The sequence below is a fragment of the Narcine bancroftii genome, chromosome 11, assembly GCF_036971445.1.
Source record: "Narcine bancroftii isolate sNarBan1 chromosome 11, sNarBan1.hap1, whole genome shotgun sequence".
Lineage (NCBI taxonomy): Eukaryota > Metazoa > Chordata > Chondrichthyes > Torpediniformes > Narcinidae > Narcine > Narcine bancroftii.
This window is the reverse complement of record NC_091479.1, coordinates 95,992,065-96,019,153: the sequence shown is the minus strand read 5'-3', so window position 1 is coordinate 96,019,153 and position 27,089 is coordinate 95,992,065. Positions and strand designations below refer to the sequence as shown.

The window sequence follows — 27,089 nt, the reverse complement described above, 5'->3', positions numbered from 1 at the left end:
TCCAATGGAGATTAATGAAAGCTTTAGAGAATTCTATGAACAATTATACCAAACTGAAAATGAAGGGAAAGAAGGCAAAATAGATGAATTTTTAACTAAAATTGAACTACCAAAATTACAAATAGAGGAACAAAATAAATTAACAGAACCATTTGAAATAGTAGAAATACAAGAGATAATAAAAAAACTACCAAATAATAAAACACCAGGAGAGGATGGATTCCCAATAGAATTCTATAAAACATTTAAAGATTTATTAATTCCTCCCCTCCTGCAAGTAATCAACCAGATTGACAAAACACAAAGCTTACCAGATTCATGTAAAACAGCAATAATTACAATAATACCAAAGCAAGGGAAAAAATCACTCGCACCAGCGTCATATAGACCAATATCATTACTTAACACAGATTATAAGATAATAGCTAAACTATTAGCAAACAGATTAGCAGATTATGTACCTAAAATGGTAAATCTAGACCAAACTGGATTTATTAAAAAAAGACGGACAACAGACAATATTTGTAAATTAATTAACTTAATTCATGCAGTAGAAGGGAGTAAAGCGCCAACAGTAGCAGTTGCTTTAGACGCAGAGAAGGCCTTTGACAGAGTAGAATGGAATTATTTATTCAAAGTATTGGAAAAATTCAGTTTACCAGAGAAGTATATTAATTGGATTAAAGCATTATATAAGGGGCCATTGGCGAAAGTGACAGTAAATGGATATATATCAAAGCAATTTAATTTAAGCAGATCAACAAGGCAGGGATGCCCACTATCACCCTTATTGTTTGCGTTAGCTATAGAACCACTAGCAGAATTGATAAGAACAGAAAATAATATAAAAGGATAAAAATAAAAGATAAGGAATATAAAATCAGTCTATTTGCGGATGATGTTATAGTATACTTAATAGAACCAGAACTATCAATAAAAGAATTATATAAGAAATTGAAGGAATATGGAGAAGTGTCGGGTTACAAGATTAACGTAAATAAAAGTGAAGCAATGCCAATGAATAATGCGGATTTCTCAGAATTTAAGAAGGAATCACCATTCAGATGGCAAATGCAAGCAATAAGATACCTAGGTATACAAATAAATAAAAATCTCGGCCATCTATATAAACTCAATTATTATCCACTAATGAAAAATTTACAGGGCAACTTAGAGCATTGGAAAGATTTACCACTAACACTAATAGGAAGGATAAACTGTATTAAAATGAACATTTTCCCAAGGATACTATACCTATTTCAGGCATTGCCAATGCACTTGACAAAGAAATTCTTCAAGGAGTTAAAGAAAATAATAAGGAAATTTTTATGGAAAGGGGGGAAACCGAGGATAGCACTAGATAAATTAACAGAATGGTATAAACAAGGAGGCTTACAATTGCCAAACTTTAAAAATTATTATAGAGCCGCACAATTAAGATACCTATCAGATTTTTATCAAACAAGGGAAAAGCCAGATTGGACTAGATTAGAACTAGATAAAATAGGGGAAAAGATACCTGAACACATATTATATAAATGGGATGAAAAATTGGTACAACGTAGGAGTTCTCCAGTATTACATCATCTGCTCAATATTTGGAAGAAGATTCATTTAGAAAGGAATAAAACAAATTACCAATTACCAAAACTAATAATGACGCAAAATCAGTTACTCCCTTTTACAATAGATAACCTTTCCTTTAGAGAATGGGAGAAAAAAGGGATCAAAAGAATAGAAAATTGTTTTTCAGGAAATAGATTATTATCCTTTGAACAAATAAAGGATAAATATAATATAACTCAAGATACAGTGTTGGTATATTACCAATTGAGATCCTACTTGAAGGACAAATTAGGAAGTAGACTGAGGTTACCAGAGGGAAGTACCTTTGAATATGTGATTACAGATACAAAAGATTTATAACAACTATGTATATTAAACTGCAAGAAAAGGAGAATGAGGAAACAAATGGTAAAACTAAACAAAAATGGGAACAAGATTTAAATATAAAGATAAAGAAGGAAACATGGGAGAAGTCATGGTCTAGAATGATGAGAAATACAATAAATATGAGGTTACGTATGATACAATATAACTAGATATACAAGCTATACATTACACCTCAAAAGTTAAATAAATGGGGCCCAACAGTATCTGACAGATGTTTTTATTGTAAAAAAAGAAATGGGAACAACAATTCATGCAATCTGGACATGTGAGAAAGTAGAAAAATTTTGGGAAGATCTAAACCAGATATTAAATAAAATTACAGAAAACAATATACCAAAATACCCAGAGATCTTCCTCCTAAGTAACATAAAAAATAAAGAATTTGGACTTGATTTGGATGGTGCACAAAAAAGATTTGTTAAGATAGCTCTAGCCATAGCAAAAAAATATATTTTGTCAACCTGGAAATTGGAAGATAATTTGAGAATACAATAATGGTATGTAGAAATGAATAAATGTATTCCATTAGAAAAAATAACATATAATTTAAGAAATAATATTGAAATATTTGAACAAATATTGGAGCCATACATGAAACACAATAGAGAAAACCTACCGGGGACATCTACCATCTAAAATAACAGAAGGAGAAGGAAATGAAAAGAATTGACTCAGTGGAATTTCTTGTTTATTTTTATTGAATGACAACATTGTTTGACTGGTTTAATGTGTCTTAGATTTTGTACTTTAAATGAATGGGGGGGAGATAGGGAGGGTGGGATGGGAGGAGGGAGGTGGGGGGAGAAAATGACACTGTATATATTTGAAAAGGAAAATGTATGTATCTTGGTCAGTGTGGTTTATGGTGTGAAAAATAAAAATTTTAAAAAAAATTGTGGAAGGAGCTCTTCTGCTAATTGACAACACCTGGAAATTTGTACCTGCAGGTTCGCTAGCTGATCTTGATACTGTTGTGCAAAAATGTTTGCATGGTTCTGGAAGGATCAACTATTCCTTAGGGAATTATCGACAAAGTGAGATGATTATGCAAAGGTTGCAATAAAAGTACCTAATACAACAATATATGTTCAATATGTTTCTTAGAAGTGCATTTATGTCAAGTTTATTGTCATCTGATTGCACAAGTACAACCGGACAAAACAGCGTTCATCGGTCCTCAATGTAAAATAATCAGACATAACACATACAAACAAACAATACATATGCAGAAAAAATATTCATATATACCAATAAATATTGTTTTATTAATATGAAAGTCTCAGAAGGTTGTGTGAGTACGTATTCTTTTGGTCATTCAGCATTCTCACTGTCCATGGGAAGAAGCTGTTCCTCAGCCTGATACTCCCGTATCTCTTTCCCGACAGGAGCAGCTAGAAGATGCCATGTGGAGGGTGGAAGGGGTCCTCAATGATTTTGCACGCCCTATTCAGACAACAATCCTGGTAGATCATGTCGATTGTGTGGGGGTGGGGGTGGGTGGAAGGGAAGCTCCAGTGATCCTCTCTTAGGTTCCTGTAGATTGGCCTCTGATCCATTTCTCTGCAGGTACCAGACTGCATTGTTGTTAAAAACCAAATGTTGGAAATCAAAAATAAAAGCCATATTGGGATTACTCAGCAGGTTAGGTCTCACTTTTGGAGAGAAACAGTAAGCATTTCAGGTGTTGACTGCATCAAATAAAAGACGCTGTTTGACCTACTGAGTATCTCCAGATTCTCTTTTACATTCATTCTAGTTAATCAAAAACTCTCTTGAAGGACTTCACAGAGACCAGAATGATAGTACACTGTAAATTATATGTTGATGTTTGCATTACACAAAGTGCAGAATCAATTTCCATGTACATGCTGATGGCAAAAAGTTTCACCAACTCTTCACTCTCTGCTTCAAATTGTTTGATTTGCTTTTCTGATCCTAGTTCTGGATCAGAAAAAAACATATCTGCTGCGCCACAGGGTGGCCATCCCTGATACTGCATCTTTTAAAATGGACACCCTCAACGGACTATCTCAAAGAATGGAAGGTGGACTTTAAGCGGCGCATACCTTGTATATATTGGGGTCCAATGGATCATCACATTATATCTGATTTTCCGTTAAATTAGGATGAAACACAACTGAATGCACTCAGTGAGGAGTACAAACAGATTTTTTTTAATAGCTTACTATCAATGGCCAGTAGAGACATAGTCCTCAGGTGAAGGTGGGAAAACCAGGGCTTAAATTGGGGTAAGTGAGGGTGGAGCCAGACATCTGAACAATACAGAGACAGTGAATTCCACTTTGCTGCACAGGGTTCCACTGTACTACTATTATAAAGGTTCTTTGTGAGATCAGCCCTCGTGAGACCAAGTGGAGCTTAGGCAATCGCTATGCCGAGCACCTGTGCTCTGTCCGCAATCTTCGTCTGGAGCTCTCAGTTTGAATGAGCTCATGTCAATAATATGACCAGTAAACTAGAGTACATCAATAACCTTCTCTCATTTGGAGCTCGGTGTATTTCATAACTTCAGAATCATATGCACGAGGGTATGCTGATTCACCAAGGAAGCGTATTTGTTCTGACGATGATGGTGAGTTTATTTGCAAAGATCATCACATTTTTTTTGTCAGAGACCAATTTGCTTGCTTTGAGTTCATTACCTAAACAGGCATGCTCTCTGGGCACTAAGCCAGGAAATCAGGCAGGATGCAAGAGAAGTAGAGCATTCATCAGCCTGGAGTGGCAAGTTCCACAAAGAATCCATTAACTATTTTTGATCTATACTAGGGACCTGGATAAATCATCTGGTTCACCTGAATCCTGAGGTACTTCTTTCCACAAGGTTTTATTTTGCAGATGTGTTCATTCTGGGGCAATCAATAATAATAAAAACATTGGTGAGTGGGGAATGCAACTTTCAATCTCAATAAAACTTGGATTGGGGTAAGTCAGGACTCTTGATGTAGGGTCAGCATTTAGTGATCTTTTCTATATTCCCTTGAAGGTAAGCTTCCATTGCGAGTTGCTACAGTGTCAGAGTTGCAAGATTTTAAGAACAAAGGTACCATATATATACTTTTTAATAGTTGAGTTTCTTGGACCAGTTTTTCAGGTCAAATTTTGGGGAGTCGACTTTTACATGGGTCGTTCAAGGCGTCAGGAGGTCGGATGGCTGGGTCTGGATGGCAAGTCCATGTTCAGGGTGGCGGGAGCTTGGATGGACAGCAGGTCGGGGCCTAGGAGAGAGTCGGCAGCCAGGTTGTCAGGAGCTCAGATGGGTGGGTGGCCTGGGCCAAAAATAGGGGTATCAACCTTTACACGGGATTGATTATTACAATAATAGAAGCTGAAGTCATTTGTGCTTGTTTCATTTTTATCTCAGTATGATTTTCCTCAGTTCTATATGTCTATATATATTTTAAAAATTCTGTCTTGAATATATTGACTCTCCATTAAATTCTTGACTAGAAAATTCAAGGGATTCATTCCCTTCTGCATGAATAAATTTCAACGAATCTCTACTATGAATCAATGACATGTACTCTTTTCCTAGACCCAGTTCTAGAATCCCCAGCTGGGACAAACCTCAACTCTACATCCTCCCTGTCAAGCCCCAGAAGAATTTTTTATGTTTAAATGATCAATTATTCTAAGCTCCAGAGAGTGTCAGCCCCCTCTGTTTTCATTTTCTCTTCACATAAAAAAGACAAAGAAACAAATTGGTGAATCTTTTCTGATTTGTAAATGTTCCTTTTCTTTGGTAGAGAAATCAGAAAGTTCCAGATACATTTTCTCAAAAGTCAAATAATCATCTGAGTAAGATGTATCTACTTAAATCTTGCAATAAAGGCCAATGTTACTATGTGTGTACCTAATTGCATCCTCTACTTACATGTTAACTCTCAGTGAATAATGTAAAAGGCCACTTGGATCCTTCTGAACACCAAAACCTTTCACATTGAATTTTAATAGCTCACTGAAAACATGGTAAAAGCAAAGATCAATCATAACAATTGTTAAACTGGGTTTCTAGCATTTTAATGTAACAAGCAAATCAGATTCATTCACTGTGATCTCCTGCCATTTCAAAAGCCCATTTGCGGGTTTTGGTCTGTGAGTGGATGTGGCTGTTGGTTTGCTATCCTGGAAGAAAATTCAGAGCAGGAGTAGACTATTTGGCCCTTTGAGCCTGCACTACCATCCAACCCGATCAAGAGTGATCATTAATCTCAGTGCTGCATTCTGGCATTCTCCCATAATCCCTTGATACCTTTTGTATCTAGAAACGTTCCTATCTACTTCAATATATTCAATAACTTATCCTCGATAGCCTTCTGTGGTCATTCGTGAAGATGATCTCTGAGTGAAGAAATTTCTCAAGTCAATTTTAAATTTCTTGCTCTGTAACCTGAGTCTCTGACCCGTCATTCAAAATACCTCAGCCAGAGAAACCATCGTTTACATAGCCAGGCCAGAATTTTGTAAAAATCAACTAAACTCCTTCCCCTAATTCTAAAATCTAGTGAAAGTGCAACTAAGCTCTCCTCATTCAATAGTTCTGCCATCTCTGGAATCAGTCTGGTGAACTTTCACTCACTCTGTGGCAAGAGCATCTTTTCTTGGGACAGGAGACTAACACTACACACGATATCCAAGATCAAGCCTTGCCAAGGATCTGTCTATTTGTATCAAGACATTTGACTGCCTGTGCTTGAGCAACTGAAGGACAACATACCACTGCATGTTTGCCTTCAGTGACTTGTGCACAAGGATACTTAACGTTCTTTGTTTTTCCTACCAAAATGATTACATTTATCCACATTATTTTGCATCTGCCGTGTTTTGCTCAGCTGCTCAATGTAAGTCACCAAAGCCCTTTTTTGTATCCTCACAATTCACAATCCCATCCATTTTGGTGTTGATTCCAGACTTTAAAACAATATATTCTGTTCCTTCATCCAATTTTTAAAAAATGTATTAGTTATTATGAATAGCTGACACTCAAATAACTAATCCTAAAAGTATCTCACTGATTATCCTCTGCCATCACAATAAAGACCCACTTATTCCTACATCATTTCTGGCTTGCACCCAGTTTTCAATCCATGCCAATAAATCACCCCCGTTGCCATGGACTACTTTTACACACTAATCCTTTTTGTGGGACTTATTAAAGGTTTTCTGAAAATGCAAGATTACATTCTACCAGCGACATTCTCAAAGAACTCCAGTTGACTTTAATCCATTGATGCTTTTACAAATGTGCTTTTGCTTCATTCTTTATTATAGCCTCAACATTTTTTTAACCACTGATGTTAGGCTAACATCTGTTAGTCTTCCTTTTTTTTCCCCCAGAGTTGGGTTACGTTTTCCACCCTCTGAGCCGTAGGAGTTTTAACATAAGCTGATGAATTCAGGAAAATTATGCATTTGTCATTTCTACAGCTATCTTCCTTAGTGCTTTGCAGATGATCCGATTACAGACTTTTAGGGCCATTAACTTAGAACCATAGAACATAACAGCACAGCAAACAGGCCCTTTGCCCCTTCTAGTCTGTGCCGATCTATTATTCTGCTTAGTCTTTCAGACCCGAACCCAGTCCATACCCTTCCTATCCAGGGTGGGAGGGATATGGATGTATCCATGTATCTGTTTCTCCAGCACTATTTTCTTACTCGTTCAAATTTCTTTTATTTTCTCACCTTCATTTGATACTTGGTATTCCAACATTTCAAGTTACTTATTTCTTCTTCCAAGGAGGCAAAACTTGCATGATCATTTCCCTGTCCCCATTATAAATGTCCCAATTTCATTGTAGAGTTGCACAACCTCAGTTGTGTTTTTTTTAAATTTTGAGCTTTGATGAAACTTCCCTAGTTCATTTTGATGTTCCCCACAAATATGTTCTCAGAATTTATTTATGCCCTCTTATTTGATGTCTTTATCCCTTTGCTGAAATCTGTACTTCCTACTTTGTATGCAATGTTGTATGACTTGGTTTTGAATCTAGTATTATCCTTGCCTCCTTTTGCTTAGCTATTGATGGGTTGCTTTTCCTTTTTGTACTTTTATTCCAAATTGTAGAACTTAACTACTGTCGTTCCTGCATTTGTTCCTTAAATGTTACCTATTGCTTATTCAATGAAACCTAACCAAATAAAGTTCCCGAACTGTCACAGCAAACCCAATTCGGTTTCATTTATTTAGATTTAGAACCTTAATTTTGGATTGTATCCATGATAATGATTTCCAAAATGTTAGCGTCACTCTTTCCCAATGGGCCCCACATGATATGATTATTAATCTTTTCTTGTTACACAGTGTTCAATCTGGGATATGCCTATGTGACTCAGGAGGAAAGGCAAAGACAATCCCCAGGTCTCCATCTTTGAATGTCCTCTCGCGGCTTGCAAAATGCATTCGGGGAGAGAGGGGGACAATTGATGAGCAAGAGCAAGTTGTAAATGTTTTTTGTGAACAACTTCCTCCAGATTATCTGAACTGTTCAAGACATGGAGAGCGCACAAGAGGGCAGTGGCTTTATTTGAAATACAAAAGATTAACATGAATCATTCTCTTTACTAAAATGCTATAACCAAAATTGTCCAGAGATTAAATTTCAAAAATGCCCTCCTCTATCCTGATGCTCCAGAGAGTAACAGGTGGGCATCTCATTCTTCACAATCGTCCATTGAAAACATTTGGCAACTTGCTTAGCACACAGCTATGAGAAGGAATATCTGAGGCCACTTGGTGCACTTGATGTTATACCCTAAGCAAGTTAACCATTATCTTCTGCATTTATCACTGCTTGAATTTAGTTTTTATCAGATGCTGAGCTTTCTCTGATCAGAATACAACCAGCCTGGTAATCATTTGTCAGATCCGGTATGGAGAGCAAACATCTCAGTGCTTTATTTTCCTTAGTGAAATCACATATCATTTTCAAATAATCTGGAAAGCAATCATAAGTTTATCAACAGCTAGCTTCCTTAAATTCTCCTCATTCCCACACACAAAACCCCACCGCCTCACAATCATCTTTAACTCAGAGGCAAAAAACTAGAGGAATTCAGAGATTCAATCAGAATCTGTGGGAGTAAAATTTTCCAGAGCATGTATAAAACAAAGAAAGCAGGATTCAGATTCTTTTCACTGTTTGCATTCCCTCCTCGTTCATCTTTACACTTGGTTTCTCTTTAATATCACTGTCCTTTTTTGCAGATCTAATTACTTTCCTGGTGTTTTCATATGAGGAGCATTTGACAATTCTTGCCTTTTGGAATTTAGGAGAATGAGGGTGGATCTCATTGAAACATTTTGAATGTTGAAAGGCGTGGATGGAGAAAGGTTGTTTTCCATGGTGGGAGAGTCTAGGACAAGAAGGCTCAACTTCAGGATTGAGAAGTGGAGGAATTTATTCAGTCAGAGGGTGGTAAATCTGTGGAATTTGTTGCCACAAGCAGTTGTGGAGGCCGGGTTATTGGGTATATTTAACACTGAGATTGATAGGTTCTTGATTAGCCAGGGCATCAAAGGTTATGAGGAGAAGGCCAGGCAGTGGGGCTGTGGGAAAATAAATCAACTCAAGATTAAATGGTGAGGCAGACTCGATGGGATGAATAGCCTAGCTCTGCTCCTATGTCTTATGGTTTACCAGCTTAAGTGAGCATAATCAGCTTCCTACCTTGACCCCTCTCAACTTGTCTCCCCACTCATCTTGCAGGCATTGGCCCAAAGATGTAATTCATTCCCATTTGTTAGAAGCTTTTTTTTTCCAGCTTTTATTGCATAACTTGGCCCTGGCTTTTGAGTTCCAGCTCTTCTGGTAGTGACCACTCCAAGGACACAAGGACATTGTAAGTCAGGTGGGGTGGGGGGAGGGAATCAAAAGCAATTGTTAAAATATAAACAATCAGAGTTCTAATTGCTCTATTATAGATTAACACAGGCCTGGCCTTGTAGCTAATAATGTCATTTAACCTCATCAATTAAATTACTAAATTGAATGTAAAATATCGCATGGTTGAATAGAGCACAGTTTAGTGTTTTCTTTTGCAGTGTGAATTTGATCAATGCAACCAATACGTTAGTTAAGTGCCCTCTGACTATTCGGAAAAAAACCGAAGTGACTGGGTTATCATGTGATAGTCTAATATGAAAATGACTTTAAGAATAATATTTCTGGAAAATAAAAACATACTCTTTTAAATGAATGCATTGTGATATTTGCATTGATGACAGAATCTTAACGCATGCAAATATCAACAAAAATTCTTGCTTATTTTGATAAAGCATTTTCCAACATCCTCCTATATCTTCAGTGATTTCCTTTTCATAATTGATACTGTAGACTCTAAAACACTAATAATACCCTTTGTAACCAGTGTGTGGAGCTGAAGCACTGGGCAAAATCACAACTGGGTAATTGGACTCATTTGATGACTTCCTGGTTACTACATGTTTACAATGGGCATCTGCTGTTCTCTCTCTCTCTCTCACACACACACACACACATGCACACTTGTGGGGTAAATCATGTCAGATGTCATTGTCAATGAGGGGTTCAGTAAACATCCAGCAGATGGACACTATACTTGTCACAAATTTGTCAACAGTACAAAAATGTTGAAGCTCTGTAATTCAGTTAAAGCCATTTCCTCTCTCAGCAGTAAAGATAACCCACTATTGCCATTAAGGCTATTCAAAAGGATTGAATGTCCATCGACTCAGATGATTGACATGATATTACGAGTGTCAGGTGCTTTATACAGTTGTCTAAATTTTTAAAAAAATATACAGGAAGTGATGTGCCAGATGCGAAACTGCTCTGTGATGATGCGTGCACAAGGCAATCCCTTTGCAATACATCATGTGGAAGTTAAAGCAGAAGGTAAGGAGAGCAGAGCAAATTGCTCAAAAAGGGAGAAGGAGGGCTCTCATAGCAATCGGCTCTACTGTTTCACTAACGTTCTCATGGTCGCGTACTTATCTCGTCAGGAGCAGTGCCAGCCACCGCTGATGATGTATGCGATTCGAGACGCAGGGGTAATTTTACAAATGGTAGCCAGGAAATGGCCAGGCCCGGCAATAGAGTTAATAGGCCCGGCCGCCATCTTTTTCTTAAAGACTATCTCTCTGGAGTTCAATTTCTTGTTGATTCTGATGCAGAGATTTCAGTGGTCCCTTCATCCACAGAGGAACGCAGACACCCCAATATGTCATGTGTTCTTTCAGCCACAGATAATTCACATATTCAAACATACGGCCAGAGGTCACTCATGTTGGATTTCAGTCTCAGGAAACATTTTTGGTGGGTTTTCACGGTTGCAAAAGGGAAAAATTCCATTTTGGGAGCAGATTTGTCACATTTTTTGTTGGTGGATTTGAAAAATCGCTGTGTTATGGACCACAGTTCTTGTGAGCAAATGAGCTGCATCCGTCGTCCCTCCGATGTCGGCAGACACCTGACGAGCCTTCAACTGGCTCCTGCCCTTTCCGAGAATTGCTCAAGTGTTCTCCTCACCTAGTGACCCCATTGTATCATCACACAGACATTAAATGTACAGTGACCCACCATATTGAGACTTGGGGTCCTCCGGTTGTAGTACAGGCTTGTAGATTACTCCAGACCGTCTTAAAAGTCACAAAATCGGAATTCAACCACATGCAAGAGTTGGGCATAGTCCACAGATCTGGCAGCTGCTGGGCTTCACCAATGTATATGATTCCAAACAAATCTCCTGGGGATTGGCAGCCTTGTGGCAACTATTGTGCCCCGTTTGACCAATACAACGTACCCAATTTACAAGACTTTTCAGCAAACCTCCATGGCAAACATGTATTTGTGAAAATAGATCAAGTATGCCCTTCCTATCAAATTCCAGTTAAGCCTTCTGATGTTGCAGAGATGACCCGTTTGATTTTCTGCGAATGCTATTCAGTCTACGGAATGCAGCTCAGACATTCCAGTGGTTTATGGACCACATACTCACCGGTCTTGATTTTGTGTTTGTTTACAGCGATGATATTCTAGTTGCAAGTGTGGATGAAGAAGAGCACAGGCGCCACCGAATCTCATTGTTTTAGAGGCTTGATAAGTTTGGCATTGTGATCAATCCCATTAAATGCATTTTTGGTACTGCTGATCTTATATTTTTGGGGCATAGAGTTACGCCACATGGTATTTTTCCCAATGAATCAAAACTGTGAGAGATTCAAGAATTTCCTACACCCGTTAGCAGGATCAGTGCCAGAGCGTTTGTTAGCGGGGGCATTGGGTAACTGTGTGGGGGAACACTCTTCTGCTCTAAAACTTGCTCAACACAGGGGTCGGGGGGGTTTGCTGAAGGTGCCTACCTGCCTGCCACGGTCACACTCCCCCTATCCCTCTGGCATTTCATGGGACAGCATGTGGTTTCGGGAACCATGTGATTCTTTCGGTGCTGCCCCTCTGATGACGTCACCCACAACCCCCTACTGCTGGGGCACTTGGATCTGCAGCCAATCTAAAAAAAAACAGAACTTTAGAAGCTTTCATGGAACTTCCATGGATGTGAGAGTTCAATGTGATAAATACAAAGGAATGTTACAATATTCACCTGTGATTGCATTGGAATGGTATATTAAAAACTGGTAAACTAAATTATGGAAGTAGGCTTTAAAACATTTGATACAATATTGAATAGCTTAAATTGATTTAAAATAGGATTTCCATTCGCTCTCCTAGTTTGTGTTTTGAAACCCAGATTTTAAAATGGCATGTTGTTTCTGCAAAGAAAAAGTGTCCATTACAAATGTTATGGTCCTAGACCGGTGGGGTCTGGAGCTTCTGTCAATTAGTGAGCCAGGAGTAAAACTGCTGGGAAATGTCTTCACATGTATTTATCACCTTCTCAATGCTATAAATAAGTTGAACGTTGAACCTCAACCAAACATAAACTTTATTCACACATATAAAATAAGTACAAAAGGAAAACCACTCAAAGTTCCGTATCCATCACTGCACAATTCATTTCTATTTACACCATTAGCAGTACCACCACTGTGGGAGCATCTAATCGCACACAAGCTGCTGACAATAAGTCTTTGACGTCAACAACCAACACACCAACCCAGTTCCAGTTTAAAAACGTGGTGCAAAGTCACTGGACTGTGCGCGTCAACATCATTTGAAATAGATGATATACACCACTCTTACAGAATAAATGCAGACAGACCCAAAAATCATTCAAATCAACATTTTACATAATAATTTCGAATGCCAAGGCTGGCATCATAAAACAAAATAAACTCTCCTCTCCGACTTGTTCTTTCCACAGTGTCTAGCAATAGATATCCTCCTTTGAGGATTTTTGATTATGAAATCCCCATTCTCTCTCCATAGCATTTTTCCAGTTACAAAAGCCCACATTCACAAAGGCATCCAGTGTCCTGAGTGGAGCAAGACGGGCGACAGCAAAATCAAAATGATGCATCGGCCTTGAAACTGTATAGAAACCAGTTGTGGTTGTGATACCAAGCAGAGAGAAATGAATGCCTTCTACCACCGAAAATGCTGGCAGGATACTTCTATAAGATGATCTGGTTAGGCTGGTCAGTCCCGAGGTCATCTATGGTTAAAGATTGTCTTCCACAGCTAGCACTTACTTCAGCATCATGGCTGCTGCTCACAGAAGGACTAAGAGCCTTTCTCTTTATAGAGGTGGTTGTGCTGGGCACTGGTGGAGCTGTACGAGGTCTTGAAGAAACAGATACATTCAGCCATCCTCTTGTATCCATTTCCCTTGATTTCTGATGTGCATGTTTCTTTAACAATCGATTAGCAAGTTTTCCAGAGCCCCTTCTTCAAGTTTAAATGTGGCTCCACAGTATGACATCACGTGCGCATGCACGTTGTACATGTTACAACGCAATTTCCCTTACGATGTCACAAGCGTTATGTATTTTTCCTTTCCTATTTCTGTTTGTATTTCATTTAAATTCATTTAGAGAACAGGTACATTTTAATATTAAAAATATATTTTAATGAAACACGTTTTGTGCGTTTTGAGCTAAAGGTTTGGCCTACAGGTGGGTGTGTCATCGTGCACGGTTGAGGGCGGTCACAAGACCTTGGTTGGGCGGGGGGCGAAATTATTGAGTATGTGGGCACAGCACCTCACAGGGAACATTTGGCCAGTTGTGACATTTTCTTTTAGGCATGATGAATTTTTATTGCTGATTCCTGCCAAATGCTGCAGCATCTCCATTGCCTTTTACAGAACTATTAAAAGGGCCCAATAAGTCCATGTCCAGAAGACCATTAACTTTGGGGATGATCCTATGAATGCTTTCAACTATGTGAAGACTGTGCTTGTGAATTCCACCCACGATGCTTGACAATCAAAAGCACAACGCTCTGTGATAGGGCTAGTTTTGTTGATTGTCTTTGGGAAAACATGAGAAGACTCCAACTTACTTCTACAAGGCAGGCGTCACTTGCAGTGTATGTGCCAAATAGTTTACAATGCTGTACTCATGTGGTCCTTCCGTTTGATGCAAACTACTTCAGTCCATTTACGATGGTCCTTCTCAGGTCTTACACTGCCACCCAAAGACTTTTGTGATCGACAGGAATGGAAAAGCTGACATAGTTTCCATCGAAAGGTTGAAGCTGGCATATAATGACGGTCCATATTCTTGCTCGTCGAACCATACATCTTCTGTCTTGCACTATCATTCAAGGTCAGGCTGAAATGTGTCCTCCAGACCATTCCAATCAGTCACCTCCTTGCATGGCTCGAAGGCTTGGGGAGGGGGCCTGTTGCAGTCATGTAATTACCTGTGTTCGGAGCTGTGCTGGCCGCTGTTGATTACATAAGCGATGTAGTGCACGGGGGGTAATAATGTGCATGCGCAGGTGTGTTAAGTGTCATTATACGGGTGATGAATCTCAGATGCAGGAGGAGGAGAGTGAGAGCGTCAGGATCACCCATGTGGCAGTGAGCCAATGAGAAGGTCAGAGGGGTTGAGCTGGGTGGTGTTTGGGGAGATGAGGAATGCAATGCTGTGTCTAGTGAATAATAAAAGAATGTCGATTTCATTGTGTACTGAAAGAAACAAGTGAGTGTATTCGTTATTTGTTTGTAACCTGTGGTAAATCAGTGCCGTTACATCTTCCCTTGCTTATAAACTATTTTCAAGTCAAGTTTATTATCGTCTGATTGCAAAAGTACAACCCGATGAAACAGCGTTCTCTGGCCCTTGGTACAATCACACAGCCAGACATGACACACATACAATACTTATACATATTCATATATCCTGTGTATAAATATATTGTTTTGTAAATATGAGAGTCTCAGATGGTCAGTGTGAGCAATTCCTTTTGTCGATCAACATTCTCACTGCCTTTGGGAAGAAGCTGTTTCCTAGTGGTGGTGTTGGCTCTGATATTCTGATGGGAGCAGCTGAAGGATGCTGTGTGCAGATGGAAGAGGTCCTCTATGGTTTTGTGCACCCTCTTCAGACATTGATCTCAGTAGATCATGTCGATTGAGGGGGGGGGGGTGGCGGCAGGGGTTACACCCCCAGTCATCCTCAGTACCACTCATGGTCCTGTGGATTGACCTCTGATCCATTGCTCTACAGCAACCGTACCACACTATGATGCAGTTGACAAGGATGCTCTTGATAGAGCTCTCGGTGAAGGTTGACATGATGGTGGGTGGTAGCCTTGATCACCTCAATCTTCTCAGGAAGTGGAGTCACACCTTCCTGACAAGTGAGGAGATGTGTGATCACGAGTTAAGTGAACTCCAAGGAACTTGGTGCTCTCTACTTTCTCCATTATAGACTTACTTAAAATACAGCAAGTCCACTGGGATAGTCACAGCTATATTACAAATGAAGTAAAGCTATTTCTTTTAAATGGAGCAAATGCTTTCAAGAAGAAGACAAATTTAAAAATGTATATATTTTATTCCAAATTAGTGCTCTTTGGCAAATCATTATGTTCAATAATTGGACATATAATACTAGATCAAAATGATGATTCATTATGACTTCATGGCAAAATATAAATTACTTAACATAGATTAAACTTTCTTAACAAAATTAACTATATATTGATTCAGCTGTATTCTGAATTCTAACTCATTCACTTGACAATGTTGTAGGTGTATCTACTGAACTCTTTTACAATAAATACATCCTTACAAGTTGAATGCAAACTCACAAAATTGAAAAATTATAAATGTACTAAATTTACAACATAGCGATTAAAAAAAATCAAAATATAATTATGCCTTAGAGAATGGTTTTTGTCTCTCAATAACAAAAAACATATTGTAGTTTCCCTTTTATTCAATGCATTTGTTGGAAGATTGATTTAGCAGTATAAAAACATCTAGTTTATGAATTAACATTCAGCAATTTCTTCTCATCTTTCGACCTATAGTCGTAACAAAAAAAAGCTTGATTTTATTTTGAATCAAGGATGATTTTTCCTTCTTCCTCCATTATGATGCTTTGGAGTTTTTCTTAAAATATCAGCAAATTTCACTAAGGACCAATAAATGTTTCTATTCTGATTTTAAAGGATAAACAATATCTGCCAATTAGGTCCCTTTCAAATGAGGCAACTTGTAATCTAGGAAATGTGAACACCATGAGCTCTCATGTTGGCAATGTAGAGTGAGGAGTGAATATTGGCCATAAGACAGGGGTAGCTCTGATACAGAATTATGCCGTGATAGGGGCTGGGCTTAATGCTTCATGCAGAAAACAAATATCAAAAATATGATAAATGCATAATATAAACTGATTACAGAAGTGAAAGGAATCAGCCAATCAAAAGTCATTACTGGGCCATATTCTGCAGTTAATGATGAACAATTGGTACTCATTATTTATTAACACTTACCCTTTACAAGACTTCATCATCAAACTTCCTCTTCATCAACTACCCAAAATGGCACAAGGTCCTCCGTATAGTATCTGAAACTTGTGTAAATATGGCAACATGCAGTAGACAAAAGTTAAAAGAATTTCGTGCATGTTATATTCTAAACGTAGTATTACGTGACAATAATGGAACCTTTACCTTTTATTTCCATCAACAAGAACTGAAAGATAGGCTGAAACAGGAAATATAAAAATATGGAATTCTGTGTCATTAGATAAAGTAAAGGGAAAGAAAAATTCTCATGAAAAGAATAATAGATAGAGAAAATAAATATCCATCAATTAAAATCTGATATACTGAGACTTCTTGCTAGTTGGTATTTAATTTTAGTACCAGTGTGATTGTTTGGCAGCCATTAAGATGTAATATAATCCAACCAGTACTTTCACCAGGAATGGACAACACTAAACCTTTCGGGTGATTATGACATGCTTATATCTGGTGAGTTTTAGGTTGGTTTGAATACAGCTGCTACTTGTCAATGCATGTATTTGAATGAAGATTCTCTTGACTGTTCTGGATTTATGGACTTCTCTGTAAATGTGAAGTTGCTGTCCAATTTACATAATCATAATAATGAACTCCATCTTCAACTCTTTAGATTTTTATCTTAAAATCTGCTACAACAATTATATCTTTTCATGGTGCTAATTTAGCACAAAAGCAGAACTGACAAAATAAAATCTTGAATCCAGCGATGGTACAGGATCATTGCACTTGACAGATGACAAAATGCATATATATGCAGATTTACCTGCAAGTTGCAGTGTTCATAAGACACAACTAGAGAGACTGCCTTTTTCAAAATACTGTATCATTTATCAATAACTGAAACCTCCTAGACCCAGAGTTTGGTTACGAACTTAGTTTTAAATAATTTAATGGTAAGTGGAACCCTTAAGGTGAATCAAAAAGAGTGGTCTCGAGAATTTCTAGCTATTGATGATTTGGTGACAATCAGATGCTAGTGAAACACGAAAGTCTGTAGTAAACACACTGGAGGAGCTCAGCCGGTCTCGCAGCGTCCAGAAGAGGTAAAGGAATAGAACTAGTGTTTCAGGTCTGAACCTGATACGAGTAAAAAGCAGGCAGGCAACTGATTTAAAAGGCTGGGGTGAAGGGAAGAATGAAGGGAGTAGGAGTACAGTCCAACAGACAAAAGGTGTTAGCTGGATGTGGAAAGAAAGAAAGGAGAGGAAAACAAGCAACAGATGCTACTTTTCTTGAAGGATGGTCGTCCTCCAGGAACTGAGGATTTTGATGAAATGGGGACTGTGGAACTAATGTATGGAAGCTCCCGTTGCCTTGAATAGTACCCAATCGCCTGAACAGGAAGTGCGCATATTTCCTCAGAATCACTTTGTTTTGGATTGAACTTATTTTAAAACGTTAAAAAATCTTTAATTATAAAAAGAGTACATGTTACAGTAGCATACTGATGAAAGATTGTCCTGTACTTCACAGTCACAAATGATACTCGCAGTAAATGCTATGCTCAAGCCATTCATTTAGTATTTTTCCAAATTTTGTTACCCCACTCCATTTGATGGTATAATACATTTGGCAAAGTTTCTCCTGAATGGATAAAAAAATACTTGTTTTAATTACCATATAGAATTATAAAAATGCATGCTATTGTTGCCAAACAGGCAACGTCAATAGTGGCATAAATATTTATGGAATTACACTTTTAATGATGTAGTTAACACATTTAACATTGATTTGCCTTAATTCACTTATTTGGAAACATAATTTTATAATGAAAAAATATTTGTGCTACTTGTAGTCAAAAAAAAAACAAAGATACAAATGTTATTTCATTATTCAGTACAATACAAAGTTACAAGCAAAAGGCATACAGTGCATGGATATGTATTTTGACATTCGGAGCAAAAGAATGTACTGAGAATTATTCGCAGATCATTTCCTTTCAGGTAAATATTTCACGTTAACCAGTTTTTTTTAAAAAACAGAAGTGTGATTGTCCTATTTCGCTTAACATTAACCACCATTAAAAAGAGTGAATTGATTAACACTCCGAGAGAGGGATTGGTTGTCCTCCAGTAACTGAGGAATCTTATTAAATGAGGATTGTGGAATTAATGTATGGAAGCTCCCATTTACCCAATCACCTGGACAGGAAGTCCACATATTTCCTGGGAATCACTTGGCTTTGGATGGAATCTATTTTGGTTCTGGAAGCCTTTAATTATATATCATGGTCTCTTGCTGGTTTTTCTATATGTCCCATATCCAGCTTCACGTCAACTGACATTTTGTAAGTACAATACAGTGGATCTGAGATGTTCATTGATCATCTTTCATCGCGGTAATCAATGCATTTGAAACAAATTTAATGTGGCCAGTAAAATTCAATTCAATACTTTTGGTAGGATATTGTAATCAGTCCTCTCAAATTCTCCCAGGAAGAAACATTAATCAGGAATTAATTTCCGCAAGTTTGTCATTCTCACAAACAAGTTTGGCAGATCATCTGCAGAAGCATCCATGGGCTTTCTGTCAGGTGATGACAAACAAGTTAAAGAATCTCTGCATAAATCCATTGCTTTGATTGTTTCTTTGGTTAGTTGTTTTTAAAATTATTTCTTCAGAAATAATTGTAAGTTTGGTCTAATATTTCAATGTGTCAATTTTAATCAGCTTTCTCATGATTCTTACATTTTAAACATTTTTTAATGCACATATTTTGGTCCTTTTTTACAAACATAATTTTACATTGGGAGGAGAGTTGTCAGTAGACGGATTGATGCTCAGATAGCAAGAGTACAAAAAAAAATTATAAAGTAATTTAGGACACCAAGTATTACCCTCAGAGAAGTGCTTTGTTATTCTTTTAAAATTTTTAAAATTTAGACATACAGCACAGTAGCAGGCTCTTCCAGCCCACAAGTTTGTGCTACAATTGACTTACAACCCCTGAATATTTGGAAAGGTGGAGGAAACTGGAACACCTGGAGGAAACCCACTCAGACATGGAGAGAATGCAGAAACTCCTTTCAGGCAGAGCCAGATTAAAACCCGGGTTGCTAGCAATGTAATAATGTTACACTGGCTGCTATACCAACCATGTCACCCTGCTTAAATACTATTTCAATTACATCAGCAATATTACTGCTGGTCACTGGGCACTTAAATTCCTTCACACAGATTAAAAATCTCATAATTTAAGAGATGAAAATTCAGGCTATGGACACAGAATAAGCAGACAATTACTTGGAAAAGAGAAGAGGAGGAAATCCTTCACTGAGATGATTGTAAATATTTGGAATTCTCCATCCTATGGTTGGTCATTAAATATATTAAAGAACCAACAAAAGATTTTTGGACATTGAGGGTATCAGTGTACATGAGCAGGCAATTTTAAATGCTGAGGTAGAATTTCAGCCATGATAAAGGTAGGTTGAGGTGTTCCCACTCCTATCCCTTGTTCTCTACTGTCTGGGCATAAATGTGAGTGAAAATTTCAATGCCCACCTGATCTTTCGAAATTCCACCAGATTCCAGGGGCAACCTGTTGAATTCTTGGTGCCAATTAAAATGACAGGAAATCATATGTTGCCTTCAGAGTAGCTCAAAGGTGTAACCAACGTGGTTTAAACCTCTTTGGGTTTCAAAGAGCCCCAGGGAAATTGCACAACAGCATGGTAATCACCTTAAAATTTGTGACCATATTGTGTCCTATAATCAAAATAAGTGTAGCCATCAAATGGTCACCTATTTTGGCATGTTTATGAAATAATGGAATTATTCTTCCCTCCAGAATTTCAACATATGGCAGGATTTGTATTGAAGTGTAGACAACAGTAAGTATAATCAGCCTTCTCCCAGAACTTTACTTAGTGCCGTGGTTCTCACCTTTTTCTTTCCACTCACAAACCTCCTTAAGTAATCCCTTACTAACCACAGAGAACCGAAGGCACCCTGGTCCGTAAACTCAAAGAAATCCTCCCAAATGTTTACTGGCACATCATCTGAATGATACATGGGAATGTTATAATTTTTTTCCCCTCATGTATCAGAAGATATGGAACTATTATCTACATTTGTCCTTCCTATTGGTACAATAATTTCCCCTATTTAGAAATGAGTTCTAATATTGTTTGACTTTTTAAAAAAAATGTAGGCATTCAGCCCATGCCCCCCAAATACACCAATTAACCCCGTGTGGCTTTGGAATGTGCGTGGTCACGGTGGTGGTGGGGGGGGGGGGGAAGAATTCACCAATTTTTTCCAGCCTGTGCTGGATTCGAACCCCGGTCACTGGTGCTGTAATAGTGTGACACTAACTGCCGTGCTAACCATGCCACAGGTGAAATGCAGTAATAGCAAATAGCGTTTTTTTTTGGATGACTGAAACTGCTTGAACAACTATGTAGTTTAAATGTAACACAAGATAAAATTCAGTGGAGCAAATAGAAAACAAAACACAAGACCTTTACAGATTTATATACAATGTAACTAAAAAGAACTCTGTTAGAAAACAGATTTGGGTATACCCTGCTTTATGAAACTAGTGTGTTCGTATGAAACCTTTCATGAGCCAAAATGGCGTAAAGCGAAGACCATTCACTACTATTGGAGGCTAATTTTCGTAAAAGCGAAAACCCACTCAAATCTTTTAAAAAAAAACAAACACAGGTTTCTTCATAAAAGTTAATTTTCGTAAAGCGAGAATTCGTAAAATGGGGTATACCAGTTAACATTTCAAAGATAAGTTTTGTACAACAGTTATTTAAATGTCCGTGTCTTTGGTTGTCAGCCTTACTGAACCTTTCAATAAGCTACTGGTTGCATCTGTCATTTTTTTGTGCCAAGTTGTAAGTTGAGATTCGTGCAGAATCTTCTGGGTTAAGTACTTCTCACGTTTAATTTGCTCTTTAATGTGCTCCGGAACATCAGGTATCACATATGAGACAAGGAATTTCACCCCAAACACGATATGCTGAAAAATTACAAAAATGAATCACAATTAAAAACTGCTTGTTTTTTAGTAATGCTAGTGAATCGATGTTCTCTAGTTAGACAGTCAAATTTAACATATCTCCACCAATTCAAGATTTTATATACCTTAATAAATTCACAGCCCCCTGCACTCTAGTGGAAAATAGAGTCTCTCTATACTCAGGAAAAGCACCTTTTTGAGTGGAAAAGCAAATTGTGCAGAGGATACGGAGAGTCTGCAGAGAGATATAGAGAAGTTAAGTGAGTGTCAAAGGTCTGGCAGATGGAGTACAATATTGTGAAATGTGAGGTTATCCATTTTAGAAGAAAAAATGGCTCAGAGTATTATTTAAATGACAAGCGATTGCAACATGCTGCCGTGAAGAAGGACTTGGGAGTGCTTGTGCATGAATCACAAAAGGTTGGTTTACAGGTGCAGCAGGCTGTTAATAAGGCAAATGGAATGTTGGACATCATTGCTATAGGAGAAGGGAGATTAAGATGCAACTGTACAAGGTACGGTTGGGGCCACATCTGGAATACTGTATGCAGTTCTGGCCTCCTTACTTGAGGAAGGTCATGTACTGGCTTTGGGAGGAGGTGCAGAGGAGGTTCACTAGGTTGTTTCTAGAGATGAGGGGCTTAGCCTACAAAGAGAGATTGAGTCATCTGGGACTCTACTCTCTGGAATGAGATGGGATCTTATAGAATTATGAAAGGCATAAATAAGATATAGGTAGGCAATTTGTTTCCATTGATGGGGAAGACCAGAACTGGGGGGCATAGCCTCAAGATAGAGATGAGGAGGAACTGTTTTTCCCAGAGGGTGGCGAATCTGTGGAATTCGCTGTCCCTTGAAACAGTGGAGGCGACCTCAGTAAATATATTTAAGATGAGGTTGGGTAGATTTTTTATGGAGTAGGGGAATTAAGGGATATGGGAAAAAGGCAGGTAGGTGGAGATGAGCCTATCATTAGATCAGCCATGATCTCATTGAATGGCAGAGCAGGCTCGATGGGCCGGATGGCCCTATTGCTACTCTTATTTTTTATGTTCTGATGCTCTCCTGTTAAAGCGACCCTTAAGCCCAGTGACATCTTCCTGAATCTTTTCTGCTCTCTTTCCACTTTAATGACATCCTTCTTATAGCTGGGTGACCAGAACAGGGACTTATCTTGCACTCATCACTCTGTGGTTGATGTCTTCACACCAAACATTGCTCCTCCTAACGAGTTAGCCCAAAAGTCACATAGGCATTGTGTCCTGTCAAATTCAAATGATATTTCACATTGAATGTAGCCCAGCAGGGAGATCCATTCAGCTTCTCTGCTTTATCAAGTCCTCTCTCGCTATGACCAGTGAAGAAAAAAAGAGGAGAAACTGTGCTGACAGATACATTCAAAACTACATAGCTTTAAAAATTGGCCCACATTGCACCATAAACTGCAGGCAACGTCTACATAATTTCCTGCTTGTCTAGGAGTATGAATGAATGTATGTATGAAATAAAAACTGAATTTACTCAGAAATCTCTATCACTATGCTCTGCACAGAGATCAAAAGAACACAGACGTTAATTCCAACAGCATATAAACTGGGGTAATCAGTTCATGGGCCCTAGACCTGGTGGGGTGAAGGGAGATTTTATAATTGCAAGGAAGGAAAGGTAACTTGCAGTTTTATGAAGTAATTGTTGTGGAGTCATCCAGCAGGTAATAGCCCCATTTTCCTGTATGGCCTCCATATCCTTGTAAATTTTGCCTATCAATTATATCTGTCTAAATATTATATTGACAGAACTCCGATTATCCAAAATCAGTTTCTCCGAAATCCTCATTTATCTGAAAATTTTAAAAAGATTTCAGATAAATGAGGATATCTGAAACAAATCAGAAATCCAAAATCTTTTCAATTATCCAAAATTGGATTTTCCAAAATCCTCATTTATCTGAAATTTTTTTGGAGCTGAACTGACCTTACAGGTTGAAAAAAATTCACCCAACATGAAATTAGAACAACGATTGTCCTAGTTTCAGGTAACTCCCTCCCCTCTCTCTTTAAGTTTCTTCTTTACCTTCCCCTATCAATTTTCTCTACAACTCTCCCTCTCAAACTGTATACCACTGTCTCCCAGCCGCAAGCGGTCGGAAGAATCCCTCATCCTGACGGCCTCCCAGGCAGGAGTGGGACCTCAGGCTCCTGGGCAGGAGCGGGATCTCGGGCTCAGTGGTGTCCCCTCTCCTCCCCTCCCTCCTCAGCACCGCAGAATTTGCCGACACCAACTCCGAACCCTCTCCTCGGCCTACTACCACACATGCACACTGGACTCCCAGGTGTGAGGGTGTGGGAGGCCTAGGCAAGGATTCATAGTTGGGACTCCAGCATTGGGAGCTGATGACCAGGGAGAGAGAAGCCCGTTGACTCACTAGTGAGTGTACCAGTGACCTGGGATGTCTCCCTGGGGATCAGCACCAGCAGAGGGTACGTGTCGGGAATCGGCTGCAGTGATCAGCAGCATTTTTAGGGTGAGAATTAATTTTATTTTAATACTTAAAGAGCCTTCCCTTGTTGTTTGTTGCTGTTTAAATTCTGTTGCAAGTGATTGTCTGTGGCTGCTGGGCTGTTTTTAAAAAAAATGACCAGTTCTCCAAAAAAAATGTTTATCCGACATAGGCCCAGTCCTGACCATTTAGCATAATTGGAGTTGTACTGTACTTTTTTTTCTGCATGGTTATTTGCATACAAATGAATTCTGTTTCTATGGTTCTATGTTAAACTCAAGAAAATATTTTAAAAAGAAATACACTTTAAATGTTGAAATTGTACCCATTTCTATGGCTTCCTTGACAGGTTATTTCAGATACAGACTATCTTCTCAGTGAAAAAGGATGCCCCTCAAGTCCCGCTTAAATCTCTCCCCTCCAATGTAAAACCTATGTCTTCTAGTTCTTGAATCATCTATCCTGGGAAAAAAGATGTTGAACATTCACTTTATCTGAGCCCTTCATGACTTTTAGAAACTTCCATAAAATCACTCCCCAGCCTCCGACACCCCAAGGAATAAAGAGTCAGCCTGTCCAGACTCACTTTAATTCAAGCTCTCGAGTTTTAAATTTAACTTTTTAATTTAGACATACAGCACGGTAACGGGCCATTTTGGCCCATGAATCCGTGCTGCCCAATTGATCTTCAACCCCTGGTACATTTTGAATGGTGGGAGGAAACTGGAGTCCCCGGGGAAAACCCACGCAGACACGGGGAGAACGTACAAATTCCTTACAGGCAGAACAAGATCCGAAGCCTGGTCCCGATTGCTGGCGCTCTAAAGGCATTGGTCTAACCGCTAAGCCTGTTACATGCTGGATGACTCCACAACAAATACTTCATAAAACTGCAAGTTACCTTTCCTTCCTTACAATTATAAAATCTCCCTTCACCTCACCAGGTGAACCAATTTCTTCAATTTAAGTGCTGTTGGAATTAACAACTCCATGCTCTTCGGATCTCTGTGCAGAACATAGAAATAGAGATTTCTGACCAAATTCAGTTTTCTTTTCATTCATTTATATTATCCAGGGCGAATCTCTTCTGCATCTTTCCAAACACCCGTTTGTGTTAGCAGTAAAGCTTCAAAGGTATTTTTAGGTGATTTCATGTCTACTTGTTCATTTTTTTCTAATAGTTTTGGAGTGTTTCTGAATGTTATAGACTCTGAAGCAGTGAGAAACGAATCATCACTTTGACAAGTGGGAGACCTGGGGTGTCCGTAATCAGCAGTTTTTGGACAGGCTTTGTAAAATGATTATGCCACACAAGGCCCCACACAGAGCCCAGCCAATCTGGTCCAAGAGACTTTAATCCAGCATGCTGTTCTTTGCAAAAACACATTAGGGGCAGGACAACTGTACACCTCAATGTCAAGGGTGGGTGGTGATCCACGTTCGGAAGTCTTTGGGCCGGGATGAAGACAACAAAAGAAGCATCAGAGGAAAGTGGTGTCGCAGCAAGTGTGGGAAGGATTTGTGCAGATGACGAGGAAGTGTAGTAATTTTCCAAGTAAGCTGCCTAGCAGTCATTACTTGTAGTTAGTGTTCCTCACTTGACTTGGCTGGCAATAGGGGAATAACTCCCTGCTTAGAACAGGACATGGTGCTGTACTCTCTTAGCATTGTGAAGAACTGACGGTTTTCATTCCACCCCTTTGCTTCTTTCTTCTATTCTCTTTTTATTGAGTTTAATATACATAATAAATTAATTGCATACAAGTAAATACATAAAAAAGGAGAAAAAATAATGAGTAAATAAAAAACACATAACTATATTTATAGTTACTTGTTTTTTTTAGCACCCCGCAGTAACACAGCTCCGATTCCCCGTAGCCCGGCCCGGCCCGATGGACTATTTTAGCATAGTTACTTGTAATAACTCAATCTAGTGATAGACATAATGTATGCATGCATGTCAACCCCATAAATTGGACTGTTATGTTAAAATTTAAAAAAGAGAAAAAAACTAATGAACTAAATTAATCGAATCTAACCCCTCCTTCAAACAAGGTTACCTTTTTATAATGAAGAGGGAGAAAAAAAATCAATAAAATGGAATCATCAGAAATTTAAAATAATTCAATCACATTTCAAAAAAGACATATACAACAGTGAGGGATCTTGATCGACAGGGTGAATGTGCAGAATATATATTGTTTTCTTGTGGGAGAATCTAAAAATCAAGGGCTGCTCATAAAAAATAAGTGATCACCCACTTAAGGCAAAGGTGAGGCAATCATTTTACTCTTGAATAATGCTTAGAACTCCTTTCTTCAAAGGGTGATGGAAACGGGGTGTTTGAATACTCATAATGTGGAGGGGGGGGAGGAAAGAAAGGCTACTCTGCAGAGACTAGAATGGTGAGTTGAGTTTTCCAATCAGATTAACGTGACCTTTTAAATAGTGGCACAAGCATGAGAGACTTTGGTCCACTCCTCCAAATTCATACATTCGTAATTACTTGAGGGAAAATCAAGGTAGTTAGTTGACGCTGATCCTAGTGGTGTACATCTCCTAGCATGAGGTATTAAATTAAAGTAGATGAACCCATTCACAGTTTCCATAAAATGTCCATCTCGCCGCTAATCAAATAAAAGTCTCTGCTTCCTGTACTATATGTAAACATACCCATATTTAAATTATATTTTGTTATGTATTAAATGATATTTATTTCTAC

At 38.4% G+C, this 27,089-nt stretch overlaps 1 protein-coding gene across 6 annotated transcripts in view; it reads right to left on the bottom strand.

Moving 5' to 3' along the window:
• Positions 1 to 18,280: 18,280 nt before the first annotated feature.
• ano6 (anoctamin 6) overlaps positions 18,281 to 27,089 on the bottom strand; it is a 72,235-nt gene continuing 63,426 nt past the window's right edge. For all 6 annotated transcript variants that reach the window (XM_069904131.1, XM_069904132.1, XM_069904128.1 and 3 more), the window contains one exon: positions 18,281 to 21,867. In XM_069904131.1, coding sequence (XP_069760232.1) covers positions 21,658 to 21,867 — 210 coding nt within the window. In that variant the 3' untranslated portion in view covers positions 18,281 to 21,657. The remainder of the gene's footprint in view (positions 21,868 to 27,089) is intronic.